Genomic DNA, 15,356 nt, shown 5'->3' with positions numbered 1-15,356 from the left:
TGTAGACACGCAGTAACAGCTTCCATTAGACCCCTAGCCTGGGAACCTCCATACGCCACAGGTGTGGCCCTAAAAAGACAAAAGACAAAAAAAAAAAAAAAAAAAGCAGCTCTGATTCAAATGTGGTGGTTGGGTCTCTCCCTCACTTCCCCCAATTCATGTTGAAGTCCTGGACCCCAGTACCTAAAAATATGACCTTATTTGGAGTTCCTGCTGTGGCACAGCTGGTAAAGTACCTGGCTTTGTCCCTCTGGCAAAGGGTACAAAGCCAGGTCAGTGAGTTAAGGATCCACTGCTGTTGCAGCTATGGCTCAGATTTGATGCCTGGCCCAGGGAACTTCCATAAATCCATATGATATAGGCATGGCTAAAAAAAAGAAAAAAGACCTTATTTGGGGATAGGGTCTTTATCAAGTTAAAATGGGGTCATTAGGGTAAACCCTAATCCAATGACTGGTTCTTTGTAAAGTGCAGAAACTTGGAGATAGACTTGCATATAAGGAGAAGACCATGCCAACATGAAGATGGCCAAATACAAGCCAAGGAGAATGGCTGGGAACTGATCCTTCCCTCACAGCTCTCAGAAAAGGTAACATTTCAATTTTGAACTTGTTTTTTTGTTTTTTGTTTTTTTCTGCTTTTTAGAGTCACACCTGAGGCATACAGAAGTTCCTGGGCTAGGGGTTGAATCAGAACTACAGCTACCAGCCTATACCATAGCCACAGCAATGAAGGATCAGAGCCATGTCTATGACCTACACCACAGCTCACAGCAACACTGGATCCTTAACCCACTGAGAGAGGCCAGGTATTGAACCTGCATCCTCATGGATAGAAGTGGATTTGTTTCCACTGCACCACAACGGGAACTCCCTCAATTTTAAACTTTGATTCTCTAAAACTGTGAGGCAAGACATTTCTATTGTTTAAGCCAATCGGTTTGTCATAATTTGTTAGAGCAGCCACAGGAAACTAATATGGACTGATTTACCATTGTCAAAAGTAATTTATACCTTATTACATCAGCAACCCCTATCTCCCAGATCTTCTTTTTCTATTTCAATACTTTTCAGTATTCTCAGAAAATAAATGACTTTAGGGAGTTCCCACTGTGGCTCAGCGGTTAACGAACCCAACTAGGACCCATGAGGATGAGCGTTTGATCCCTGGCCTCGCTCAGTGGGTTGGAGATCTGGTGTTGCCGTGAGCTATGGTGTAGGTTGTAGATGCAGCTTGGATCCTATGTTGCTGCGGCTGTGGTGCAGGCTGGCAGCTGTAGCTCTGATTTGACCCCTAGCCTGGGAGCTTTCCTATGCTGCGGGTGTGGCCCTAAAAAGCAAAAAAAAGAAAAGAAATGACTTTATATCTGAAGTTTAGGGATTACTTTGCAGTTGTATAACTGAAAATGAAATGTGATTATAATCTGTTTCATTTATAAATGAGTTATGAAATGTTACCTTATTGTCTAATTCCTTTCCAGTTCCTCCCCACCCCCATCTAAAACTGACACAAAGATAAGGGCTAAAATAAAGGGGAAATAAAAAAGAGTGCCAGCAAAACCAAATCTTTCCTTCTTACCCTAACACTGGCCTCCTAGTGTCACTGAAAAAAAATCACAGAGATGTAGAGCACGCTGATTGCCTTGGGGATAATAACCTGATGGAGAATGCCAAAGGAGGGTCTGGTTCTTACTAATGGGAGTGTCAGTGGACTTAGTTGTGTACTGTGTTGCATTTTAGTTCTGGTAGTGCAGTACTTCACACATGAAAAACTGAGGTTGTTTTGAGTTTAAAGCAGAAAAAGTTTATAGCACCTATGTTTACAGAAGGAAAACCGTAGTCTAGTTTCTTCAGTACATCTGTTTCTTATCAATTTATGAAATCAGAGCACATGCAAGAAACAAGATGACAGTCACCAAAAGTGGTAAAAACTACAAACTACAATGCATCAAAAATACCACATTTAGGATAAATTACATATTGAAAAAGCTAGCAATGCCAAGAAAATTGGAGAATTAAAAAAACTTGTTAAAGACAATTCTCATAAGTTGTTTAAAATCATCCATTTTAACATCTTCAAAAAAGTCAAATTTATTATATTACATCAACATTACGGACGTTAAAGAGAACAATCAAGAAGTCTCATGGACTGGAAGGTGACTTATTAATTCCCTTTCATTTCCAAACCTCATCAAGCAGTCACTACATTTATGAGGTAAATCAGCCGAATGTTTGAAATCTAGATGAATTTTAAGATCTTCAATCTGTCCTGTTGAATATTCACAGTACTGACATAAATAAATGCCTTCTGATAAATGTGAATTTAAATGCTTGCAATATTCTAGCATACTTGAAAAGCCTTTCCCACAGTCATCACAAACATGAGGAAAAATTTTAGTATGTTCAATAGCAACATGCCTGTTAACGTTTGTATGAAGTCTACTCCGAAAACCACATACTTGACATACAAAGAAGTTTTTACATTTGTCAAAGGTAATTTTGCTTAAGAGGCTGTACTGTCCGTGTTCTCCATTGTTATACTTATCACTTAACTCTATTAACTTACATGCATGCTCATTTACCACATGGCTGTGCAAGTCTTCTGGATCATTTGTTTCATGTTCACAGAACTGACACAAGTACTGTTCATCACAGCTGTGCTCCTGGAAATGCAAGTAGAGTTCACTGCTTGAGGAGAACTGTACATCACATTGCTCACACCAATAAAGATGATCACTAAAATGGGTGTCAGCAATGTGCTGGCTAAGGTTCTCGAAAATAACTGTCTTATAATCACAGTATTTACAAATGTAGGGATCCTCTTCATGCAGTTTGGCATGTTCAATCAGAAGCATGTTGGTAGAGAAACTTTCTTTGCATACTCGACACACATTTGAATCAGTTCGTTTATGTTTCAAGATCATATGCTGCTTCAAATCAGAAAAATATTTGCTGTTGAACTCACAAAGTTCACATTTATAAAGGCCACTGCTATTAGCTCTCAGTAAAGGCCATTTCTGCTGGGCAGTCACATTCAAAGCTTGGCTCTTATCAAGAATTTTGCAAAGTTTAGCTGGTGGCTCTTCATCAGTTTGGTCTTGGAGACTCTCAGAGGAATTGTTTTCTGCCTCTATATCATAATCTTCAGAAATTGCATGCACTTCTGCAGCAATTGGAACATCTTCAGCAGTGTGAACTTCTATAGCGCTTTCCTCTTGAGTCTGCTGGTTGACTGACTCAGGGGAATCACACTCTTCATCACAAATTTCAATATCAGCAGATTTTTCTGAAAAACAAAAAAGCCTATTATTACTAAATAAGACCTATTAAATAAGTAATAGGCAGAAAGAAATTTATTTTATGTGTTCCTTCTTCATTAATCTATACAAAATGTGCAAATGCTATTAATTAGTTTCCCTTACCTGTAGAAAAGGCAGTGTGGTCTAGAATTCTAAGTACAGGACTGGGAACCAGGTAGTTTTGATTTCTGTTTCTGGCCTTGATTCCATCTGTAAATTTTGGCAAGTCATTTGATGTCTCTGTATCAGAATCATCATCTGTAACAATGGATTTGGAAAAATATTTATATCAAAGCATTAAACATTACTATAAAAACAAACCACCAAATGTTTTAAACTTAGAATTCCAACATAACTAAGGACTTAGATTTAGGTATGAAAAGCTTTGTTATCTGTATACCACAGATACAAAAAAAATCTGTCCAAATAACAAACTAATGCTTCCATGCTACATTTGGACTAGAATACACTTCTTAAAGTTACATGGGAATTTTATTTTTAAATTACTGAATTTGAATAAGTCTCTGTTCCCTCAGTCCAGCCTCCAAAATTTAAAATTAGCAAGGACAAACTGAAATGCCAGTCAGTAGAGAAAACTGGGCTTCAACATGATGTCTTTTGAAAATAGATTTTATTTTTTAGAAGTTTCAGATTTATAGAAAAAGCAAAATAGGACAAAGCATTCTCCTATATTCTACACTCAGTTTCTATCAACATTTTACCTTAGGAGTTCCCATCGTGGGAGTTCCTGTCGTGGCTCAGTGGTTAACGAATCTGACTAGGAACCATGAGGTTGGGGGTTTGATCCCTGGCCTTGCTGAGGGGGTTAAGGATCGAGCGTTGCCCTGAGTTGTGGTGGGGGTTGCAGATGCGGCTCGGATCTGGTGTTGCTGTGGCTGTGGTGTAGGCCGGCAGCTGTAGCTTTGATTAGACCCCTAGCCTGGGAACTTCCACATGCCATGGGTGTGGCCCTAAAAAGACAATATATATATATATATATATATATATATAACAAAACAAAAAACATTTTACATTAACATTTGTTATAATTAGGAGATACCCTTGTGGCTCAGTGGGTTAAGAACCCAACATAGTGTCTGTGAGGATGTGGGTTCAATCCCTTGCCTTGCTCAGTGGGTTAAGGATCTGGCATTGCTGCAAGTCGAAGCACAGGTTACAGATGAGGCTTGGATCTGTTGTTGCTGTCAGTCCCAGCTCTAGCTCCAACTCAACCCCTAGCCTGGGAACTTCCATACGTTACAGGTATAACCGTAAAAAGAAAAAATAATAGTTACAATTAATGACCAATACTGGTAAGTGGTTCTTAACTAAAGTCCATACTTCAACTTGATTTCCTTATTTTTTTAAATTACTCAATGCATTTATTACATTTATAGCTGTACAATGGTCATCAGAACCCAATCTTACAGGATTTCCATCCCACAACCCTAGTGCATCACCCCCCGCCCCACCCCCGCAAATTGTCTCCTCTGGAGACCAGAAGTTTTTCAAAGTCTGTGAGTCAGTATCTGTTCTAAAAAGAAGTTCATCCTGTCCTTTTTTCAGATTCCACATGTCAGTGAAAGCATTTGATGTTGGTGTCTCATTGTATGGCTGACTTCACTCAGCATGATAATTTCTAGGTCCATCAGGTTGCTAAAAATGCCATTACTATGGCTGAGTAATATTCCATTGTGTATATGTACCACATCTTCTTCTTTTTTTTTTTTTTTGTCTTTTTGCTATTTCTTGGGCCGCTCCCGCGGCATATGGAGGTTCCCAGGCTAGGGGTCGAATCGGAGCTGTGGCCACTGGCCTGCGCCAGATCCACAGCAACGCAGGATCCGAGCCGCGTCTGCAACCTACACCACAGCTCACGGCAACACCGGATCGTTAACCCACTGAGCAAGCGCAGGGCTCGAACCCGCAACCTCATGGTTCCTAGTCGGATTCGTTAACCACTGCGCCACGACGGGAACTCCGTACCACATCTTCTTGATCCACTCCTCTGTCGATGGACATTTAGGTTGTTTCCATGTCTTGGCTATTGCAAAGAGTGCTGCAACTAACACTGGAGTACATGTGTCTTTTCCAGTCATGGTTTTCTCTGGATAGATGCCCAGGAGTGGGATTGCTGGATCAAATGGTAGTTCCATTTTGAGTTTTCTGAGGCATCTCCATAATGTTTCCTGCAGTGGTTGCACCAATTTACATTCCCACCAACAGTGTAATAGGGTTCCTTTTTCTCAACACCCTCTCCAGCACGTATTGTTTGTAGATTTTTTGATGCTGGCCATTCTGGCTGGTGTAAGGTGGTACCTCCTAGTGGTTTTGATTTGCATTTCTCAATAATGAGTGATGTTGAACATCTTTTCATGTTTTTTGGCCATCCGTATATCTTCTTTGGAGAACTGTCTGTTTAGATCTTCTGCCCATTTTTTGATGGGGTTGTTTTTTTAGTATGGAGCTGTAGGAGGTGTTTATAAATTTTGGAGATTAATCCCTTGTCAGTTGCTTTATTTGCAAAGACTTTCTCCCATTCTGTGGGTTGTATTTTTGTGTTGTTTAGGGTTTCCTTTGCTGTGCAGAAACTTTTAAGTTTGATTAGGTCCCATTTATTTTTGTTTTTACATCATTGTCAGAGAGTGTTTGACTTATGTTTTCCTCTAAGAGTTTTATAGTATCTGGTCTTATACCTAGGTCTTCCTCTAAGAGTTTTATAGTATCAGGTCTTATATCTAGGTCTTTAATCCATTTTGAGTTTACTTTTGTGTATGGTGTTAGGGAGTGTTCTAATTTCATTCTTTTCCATGTGGCTGTCCAGTTTTCCCAGCACCACTTATTGAACAAGCTTGATTTCCTTAGTTTTTAACTGATGTTCTTTTTCTGTTCCAGGATCCTATTTAGGATACATAGCATCTAGTTGATACATAGCATCTAGCTGTCATGTCTGTAGGCTACCAATAACTGTGGCAGTTTCTCAGACTTGCCTTGTTTTTCATGACCATGACAATTTCAAGACTGGTCAAAATTAGAGTGTCCCACTAATGAAGTTTGTCTGTTGTTTTTTTCTTGATTAGACTGGTATTATGGATTACTGGGAGGTAGACACAGAGCCAAACTGCCATTTTTATCACATCACAACAAAAGAATATAGTATTAACATGATTTATTAGTTGATGTTGACCTTGAAAATATGGGTTGATGTGCTATTTGTCAGGTTTCTCCACTGCAAAGTCATTCTTTTACCTTCCATACTCTATGCTTTGGAATTATGTCACTATGTGCAGACCATGTTTCAGGAGTGGAAAGCTATATTCCACTTCCTTGAGGGAGGAGTAGCTAAATAATTTGGAGTTGTTCTGTACAGGAGATTTGTTTCTTCTCCCCTATTTAATCATTTATTAATATCAGAATGGGCTCATGGATATTTATTTTACCCTTTGTGTTATCATTCAATTTTTTCCCTCTCAAATTTTTTCAACTTTGGAGATTGGGAGATCTTTTAGTTGGTTCCTTGTATTCCTTCAGCATACCTGTATTAAGTGAGTGCATGAGTATGTTTTGAGTACTTCCCTATTTTCTGGCACTATAAGATGCTCCAGTTTCATCTAGTATATTTCCTGCCCCAGAACTAGAATCAGCCATTTCCCTAAGAAATCCTAGTTCCTTTCACTGGAAAATAGTATTAGAGAACAAGATCTGGGTGCTTGATGTGCTTATTGGTACTAGAGTGTCATTTCTGTTAAGCCCTCTCAAATAGAGTAAAAAATATGTGCATGTACACTACCACATATACATAGACATACCCACACATGTTTTTGTATGTCACCATTTGTGTCTATATTATAGGTCAAACATGAGTTCATACTTTATTATCATTATTTTTTTTTAGGGCTGTTCCTGTGGCATACAGAAGTTCCCAGGGGCTAAAGGTTGAATCGGAGCTGTAGCTGCCAGCCTACACCACAGCCACAGCAACAGTGGATCCGAGCCACATCTGTGACCTATACCACAGCTCATGCCAATGCTGGATATTTGACCCACTGAGCAAGGTAGAGGGATCAAACCCATGTCCTCACAGATACTAGTAGGGTTTGCTACTGCTGAGTCACAAAGGGAACTCCCATGAATTCACACTGATGTCTCTGACTCTGTATGTTTTTAAAATCATTTATGTTTCTGTGCCTGTAAGAGGAGTTCAAGGGAACTGGGAGTTTTGATGGTTGTAGAGGAAGAAGAGAACAAGTTCAGGTTATTATTCATCTAACGCTTTAGAAAAGAGAAGTCAAAAGAAGATGGAAGATTGAAAATGACAAATCCGGGAGTTCCTGTCGTGGCTCAGTGGTTAACGAATCTGACTGGGAACCATGAGGTTGAGGGTTTGATCCCTGGCCTTGCTCAGTGGGTTAAGGATCCAGCGTTGCCGTGAGCTGTGGTCTAGGTTGCAGACGTGGCTCGGATCTGGTGTTGCTGTGGCTGTGGTGTAGGTCAGCAGCTATAGCTCTGATTCGATCCCTAGCCTGGGAATCTCCATGTGCAGCAGGTGCGGCCATAGAAAAGACAAAAAAGACTTAATAAAAAGAAAGAAAATGACAAATCCTTTACCTTCTGTTCTTTTCTTCTGTTAGCTCTCCAGATTGAAAGGTATAATGAATGGAAGACCTGTGTATAATACTATTCTTTTTTTTTTTGTCTTTTTAGGGCCTCACCCACAGCATACGGAAGTTCCCAGGCTAGGGGTCTTATCAGAGCTACAGCTGCTGGCCTACACCACAGTCACAGCAACGCCAGATCCAAGCCACATCTGTGACCTACACCACAACTCACAGCAACACCGGATCCTTAACCCACTGAGTGTGGCCAGGGATTGAACCTGCAGCCTATGGATCCTAGTCGTTGAGTTCGTTAACTGCTGATCCACGAAGGTAACTCCTGTGTAACGCTATTCTTAACCTTCATCATAACTACTCCAAACTCTGGGTCACTCTTGCTTTGGCACCAATTCCTAATCAACTAAAACCGATTTAGGAGAATGTGCTTTTGATTCACGTCTGAAACAATGTTAAAAATTAAAATTCACTTACTTTCTTACACAAAACTCTTTTTTGGCTGCATCCAGGGCATGTGCAAGTTCCTAGGCCAGGGACGGAACCCACGACACAGTTGTAACTAGAGGCACAGCAGTGACAATGAGGGATCCTTAACCAACTGAACCACAAGGGAATTCTGCAGATTGAAATCTGCTTTGTTTTCTTTTTAAACACTTGCTTGTTTTGAAAGCACCACTTTCACCCACATTTTTATGTAAGAAATGAAAAATTACTAAGCAAATAAAAAAATATTTTGGAAAATTTAGATATACCTTTGTTGTCAAAATATTTTAAGTCTGGTTGTCTCATTGAACAAACACTGTAACAATGATCAGAAAAAATTCCATTGAATCCATCTGCAATTCTGCTTATTCCAGAGGAATCTGAACATAAAACAAAATTTTAAAAATTTCAAGCATATTGAACATACATATATACATTTAATGACAGTCATCTCTTTATCCAACATACATAAATTTTCATAGTATTTGTAATAAAGTGTTAATATTTTCCTCAATTCTGAAGGCTTTTATAATTCAAGTCTGGTACTGACTTTGAGCTTTGAAAGAACCATAAACTACACAATTTAAAATATAATACTTTGAAGCACACAAAGATACACTTGCCTTAGTCAGAACCCCACAAAATATAAATGTGATAAATGAGTTAATTGCAAAAAATAGTGAATTAACTACCAAGATCTGCATATAGTTCAGGGAAAGCATAATACATAGGAGAAGGTCTGAGGACCAGTTACGGATTTCAAATACAGTCATTTCAAGTCTTGCCTGGGAAGGGGCAGGAAACAGTAAATCAGGCCTAATCTCCTCAGATATGAAAAACACGTAGGCTGGTTTGGTTAACAGGTATGCCTGAGACACTTGAGTTGCATATACATATAGTTACAGGTGGCCAGACTTCTTATTTGCCAAGACAGCAGAGCCAACCTCAAAGAAAGGATCTGAAATCACACAATCAAATCAAAGTTCATACTTCTGAAGATAATGTAATTTTCCCAATGATACAAAATACCTTCCAAAAGGGTTGTTGTTGTGCCTTAAGTACAAGCTTAGGAATCACACAGGCAAATCTCAATTATGCTGCATAAGTACATAATGCAGGTATCTAATTTTAAATATCTATAAACCAAGTTGTGAAGATTAAATGATGCCTGTCAAGTTCTGATGGGTGCCTAGCACATGGCAGACATTGAGAAATATGCATTCAGAGAATTTATTTAAAGTTTTCTCTTACCTGAAAGTTGACCCAGATATTTAACTCTTATCAGATCATTTATGAGAAAATGGATGGGAACACAACTGCACAGGAATTAATACATGGCCTAACTTTTAAATAATTTAATAACACACTGACCTGAATAACGAGAAGGGTGTAAAGTCTTCCTTTTTCTTTTTTTAGGATACTCATTCATATCGTTTTAATCTAAAAATGGAAAAATTTAACAAACATATCACAAATAACAATTATTAATATCATAAAATTTCTAACCAAAGAATTTATTGACAATAGGAAATATGTGTGCCATATGAAAATCTACTTCATAAGAGAAATGTTAAACAATCCTTCTGGGAGTTCCTATTGTGGCTCAGAGGAAACAAACTTAACCAGAATCCATGAGGCTGTGGTTTGATCCCTTGCCTCACTCAGTGGGCTAAGGATCTGGTATTGCTGCTGCAGAGTAGGTCACAGACGCAGCTTGGATCTGGTGTTGCTGTGGCTGTAGCTGTAGCACAGGCCTGCAAGCTGCAGCTCTGATCTGACCCCTAAACTGGGAACTTCCATATGCTGCAAGTGAGGCCCTAAAAAAAAAAAAAAAAAATCCTTCTGCTTATATTTTGGATTTATTTTTCTGATCAAGTTTAAAGGCAGGACACCAAGTTCTATTTTCTTTCATACTGAGGGTGAGGAGTCTTTTTCAAATGTTGCTGTACCTGTGAGAACTGGATAATCACATGAGCCTTATGTTTAAATTATTTTTTTATAGAAGACAAACTGTGCCTATGGCACCAAATTAAGTTTTTACAGGTACATTTCTTGGAAATTGGGAATTTTTTGGGGGGGGTGTCTTTTTGTCTTTTTTTTTAGGGGCGCACCTGCAGCATATAGAGATTCCCAAGCTAGGAGTCCAATGGAAACTACAGGCGCTGGCCTATGCCAGAGCCACAGCAACTTGGGATCCAAGCCACATCTGCGACCTACACCACAGCTCATGGCAACACCAGGATCCTTAACCCACTGAGCGAGGCCAGGGATCAAACCCACATCCTCACGGATCCTAGTCAGGTTCGATAACCGCTGAACCATGATGGGAACTCCTCAATTGGGAATATTTTGATATAGTTTTGAAGCTACAGGTAGATATACTCCTTTAAAAAAATACTGTCACAAATATGTATTGATCCCCTGGCTTCAGAAAAAAAATACTCAGCATATAGAAGTTCAGAATATAATTTTCAAGAAAAAAATCCTTTTCTTACTTATGGGGCCACATTCAACATTCCACTGAGAACAAAATAGAGAAGCCATTGAATTTAGATTACATTCCCAGGGACTGTTATAAAATGGACTAGTTAGTTTGACTACATCCCACTTACTTGGTATAATTCTTAATACTGGAGTGAGGAAAAATGAATTACAGAGAGGTTTTCACAGATGGTAAAAAAAATGCCTGTAGAAAAAAAACATGCAGAAGTCATTTAAGCAAAAATGCAGTTCATTTCTGAGATTCCAGAGTACAATGGTACCAGATCTTAGTCAACTAGAAAGTTGTACAATATTTTTTTGAACATACTGTATTAATTACTAAAACATATATACTGATAAATGCTACTGTAATATATGTAATACGTATCACATTTCTTTGAAATGAATTTACCTTCTAAAGCTCTAGCTGAATCTTAACACCAAAATAGCAATATATATCTTATTAATTTATTCAGCCAAAACGAAAGCTAACATAATGAAAGCAAACACCAAATTACAGACTTTAGGAGTTCCTGTCATGGCTCAGCAATTAATGAACCTGACTAGTACCCATAAGGATGCAGGTTAGATCCCTGGCCTTGCTCAGTGGGTTAAGGATCTGGCGTTGCTGTGAACTGTAGCGTAGGTCGCAGATGAAGCTCGGATACCACCTTGCTGTAAGCCAGCGGCTATAGCTCCAATTCCACCCCTAGCCTGGGGACTGCCATATGCCTCAGGTGTGGCCCTAAAAAGACAAAAGACAAAACAAAAACAACTCCCCCAACCCAAAAACAAATTACAGGCTTTAAACTGTTTAAATACTCATAGATTATTTAACAGAATAATAACAATCATGTATTGAGCACAATTAGGTACCATGCTGTGTATATACTTTATTTAATCCTGTAATTTGCAAAATCCACAACTCTCTCTCAAAATTGCTATTATATACCCTTTGTTACCCAATGAGGAAACTGAAGACTAAACTTACATCAGGGGAATACTTAATAAGTGACAGAATTGGGATTTGAATAAAGACCTAACCAACTTTGAGGTTCATGCTTTCAATCCCTTTATTTTAGTTGTGGAAATAAATAGGGAGATAAAGTGATCAAGTAACAGATAGGTGTCAGAATCAGACACCACCTCCGTTTCAGATTAATGCTCTTTCCACAGCAGCAATGGGAAAGTAAGGAACATCAGAAAAAGAAATGCATTGTGAAGTTTTCTCTACCAGGTTTATAAATTTATAAGCTGCTTTTCTTATCACTAAGGTGAAATATGTACATAGCAGGTACAACTTGGCATCATTACTAAAACCAAGATCATCTCATTTCTAGTGGAAAGGAACCTGAGGTACACATACTATTTTTGCTGCTTCACTAAATTCTAGGTATGTCAGCACTACACGTGATGTGCTCATACACTTAAGAGTGCTGTTGAGTTTATTGTGCATTTTCCTTATTTGATCTTTTTTTTAAGGGTGCGCCCAAGGAATATGGAAGTTCTCAGGCTAGGGATCGAATCAGAGCTGCAGCTGCCAGCTTATGCAACAGCCACAGGCACACCAGATCCAGGCCACATCTGTGACGTACACCCCAGCTTACGGCGAATCTGTGAACCTGAATCCTTAACCCACTGAGCGGGGCCAGGAATCGAACTTGCATCTTTGTGGACACTAGTTGGGTTCGTTACTGCTGAGCCATAATGGGAACTCATCCTTATGTGATCTTCACAACAATCCTATGAAGTACATAGAAGGGCTACTATCAAACCTACCCCAATTTTGCTGATAAGGAAACAAACTCAGTGAAAGTCAAGTCAACTAAGTAGCAGAACCAGCAAGGAAAAAACAAGTCTTCTGACTCCTGGGTTTTGAACAACTAACTGCGTACATCTTCTTTGCTAATCACTGCTCCTAGCATGTCACGTCCTGCTTACAGTTCTTACACAGCCACCAACTGGGAGGAGGAGAATGGAATCACCCAAAGAAATTGACAACCACGATATTTACAGAAATGGTATCAATTTATATATAATGCCTCACCTAACAACACAAACAGCATTTCTTGAGCCCACTCCCATTAACTGCATTTTAAAAAAATAAAAAAATAAAGCTGTTTTCAAATTTATGTAATAAATCAAAATCTCAAGACTTATTCCTAATGCCTCTTTTGCACACTTCCAGAATTTAAAAAGCTTTATACTTCATGTTCTAAATATTCTACAAGCATCAGAGAGAACACTGAACACTGTCAGCCAAGCATGTGAAACACTTCAAACTCTTTCAAAAAAGCAAGAAAAGGAAATCAAGAATGGCATTAAAATTAATGTTGCAAGCTGGTACGGATTCAGACTGTCAGGTGAAAGGAATAGGATCACCATGATCACGAAATGTTTGACTCCTATTTCGGGCTGACCTCCTTTAAGCCAGATGGTAAAATGCTTGCTCAAAACCAAAAATCCTTCATCTCAGCAAATGTGTTTAGGTGCCTTTGATATGTATGACTGCCCAGATAAAGAAGTTTGGCTTTTCACTTAGGATGTCATGTAAACATTTGCTCACTTCTCCTTCTTTCATTGGGAAGATTCTGAATATACTTTTCATTCAAGTCCCACCTTACTCACTTCAAAACAACAGGTGTAATATACGCTACTGAAGTAAAATTAATCAAATCCTTAGGATCTATTCATCCAGAAAAACCACTGTTAACACTTTGTGTAGATGTCAAGACATTTTCTCATGTTACGGTATTCATATACATTTTACATTTACAAAAGGAGACCATGCCATCCAAAACATTCATTTTTTTAAAAAAGTAACTTACAAAACACTTGTCAGCATCTTTCCATCTGTCATTTTTTTTCAACAGTAAGAACGTCTGCATACAAAACACACCACAGATAACAGGCAGTCACCACTTAAATAGTTCAACCTTTCTGAAGCCTTTCGTGCAATGTAAATATTCTCTTCCTATTTGGTATAAACATAAGACAAGCATTTACAATAAAAAAAAAACCCTACAAGAGTTCCCGTCATGGCGCAGTGGTTAACGAATCCAACTAGGAACCATGAGGTTGCGGGTTCGGTCCCTGCCCTTGCTCAGTGGGTTAACGATCCAGCGTTGCCGTGACCTGTGGTGTAGGTTGCAGACGCGGCTCGGATCCCGCGTTGCTGTGGCTCTGGCATAGGCTGGTGGCTACAGCTCCGATTCAACCCCTAGCCTGGGAACCTCCATATGCCGCGGGAGCGGCCCAAGAGATAGTAACAACAACAACAACAAAATAAATAAATTGGATCTTCCCTATTTAAAAAAAAAAAAAAAAAACCCTACAGATTTACACTAAAAAGTTTTAAAAGCATGTTCTTTTCTACCCTCATTTTGAAACAAGCATATATTTTCCAGATTTTTAAAAGAAATGAAAACAAAAAAATGCGACAGGAAAACTTGAACTAGTGCCTGCTATATATCCAACTTAGTGTCCGTTCTTGCTTTTCTCTTTGCTAAGAAATAACCTGCTTCAAATAACTCGTGTCCCTAGGTTGTACTGAAAAACAAAACCAAAAGGGGTTATAGGCACCCTAACAAGTGGCTTAGACTACTGGCTGGAGACGTAGAGCCGGGACCTTCGCCTGAAGGTTGCGGTTCTCCGTGCGTGCACAGGATGCGCCGCCGGAGGGTCAAGATGCCACCCAGCAAGGCCTGAGGGCCAGCGTGGCGTTTGGGGCCAGACGCCCGGAGGGGCCGCGCAGGAACCACTGGGACGCAGCCGCCTCCATCTCCGCGCCACGCACCCGCCCCACTGCAGCCCGGCGACTAGCGGGGCTTCCCAAACCCCGATCCCAAAGTCAGTGTTCAGAAAAAAGCCGCGGGGGGCAGAGGCAGTCTTCGCAGGGGGTGGAACTGCCTTCGGAATGGGGGAGGGGAGCGCCATCCCGCCAGAAAACGAAGGCAGGATTTCAGTTTAAAAGACGTCATCCGGTCTTCCCTGCTGTCTCCCGCAGGAAGCTGCACCCGATCGGCCCGCTCCGCCCTCACACTCACCAGTGCCCTAGGCCCGCCTAGCCATCCCAGGCGCAGCTCCGAGGCGGCGGCGGCCCAGGCGCCCGAGGGCGGGCGGAGAGGCCGCGCGGCCCTGCCCGCGGGCAGCGCCGCTCCGGCCCTCGCGCTCCCGGGCGCTCAGCGGGGCTGGCCCCACTCCCTCCCCGCGCGCCCTACGCCCAGCCCGCTAGGCCCCGGGCCTAGCTCAGAGGCCGCACTCACCGCCTCGCTCCGCGCCTGCGCCGCACACCTCCCAGGTCCGCAGAGAGGGAGGGGAGGTGACTAGGTGAGAGTCAGGCCCAGGGATCTGGCGGCGTGGCTGCGGTACATAACCGGCCTGGGAGGGACCACCGGCCTCCAGCCCCAGGGGTGGCCCAGCGGCCCGCGCCCCCTGCAGGCACCTCCGCGCCTCTGCACGTCCCTTCTGGGTGAGGGACC

At 40.7% G+C, this 15,356-nt stretch overlaps 1 protein-coding gene across 3 annotated transcripts; it reads right to left on the bottom strand.

Annotated features, from left to right (window-relative positions):
* Nucleotides 1-1,950: 1,950 nt before the first annotated feature.
* On the bottom strand, nt 1,951-15,291 carry ZNF639 (zinc finger protein 639). 3 transcript variants are annotated; one of them, XM_047786863.1, is made up of 7 exons: nt 15,141-15,285; nt 13,704-13,757; nt 11,007-11,080; nt 9,766-9,834; nt 8,664-8,774; nt 3,422-3,556; nt 1,951-3,285 (listed from the first exon to the last, which is right to left on the bottom strand). In XM_047786863.1, the coding sequence occupies exons 4-7, from the start codon at nt 9,821-9,823 to the stop codon at nt 2,132-2,134; spliced, it is 1,458 nt and encodes a 485-aa protein (XP_047642819.1). In that variant the 5' UTR covers nt 9,824-9,834; nt 11,007-11,080; nt 13,704-13,757; nt 15,141-15,285; the 3' UTR covers nt 1,951-2,131. The 3 variants fall into 3 exon arrangements, with proteins under 3 accessions (XP_047642819.1, XP_047642801.1, XP_047642810.1); XM_047786845.1 differs by lacking the exon at nt 13,704-13,757 and having other exon boundaries at nt 15,141-15,291; XM_047786854.1 differs by lacking the exons at nt 13,704-13,757; nt 15,141-15,285 and adding an exon at nt 14,922-15,092.
* Between the last annotated feature and the right edge of the window lie 65 nt (nt 15,292-15,356).

This window comes from Phacochoerus africanus, chromosome 1 (genome assembly GCF_016906955.1).
Source record: "Phacochoerus africanus isolate WHEZ1 chromosome 1, ROS_Pafr_v1, whole genome shotgun sequence".
NCBI classification, from domain to species: domain Eukaryota; kingdom Metazoa; phylum Chordata; class Mammalia; order Artiodactyla; family Suidae; genus Phacochoerus; species Phacochoerus africanus.
Note: the sequence above shows the minus strand (reverse complement) of the source record. Positions and strands in the feature narration are given on the sequence as shown.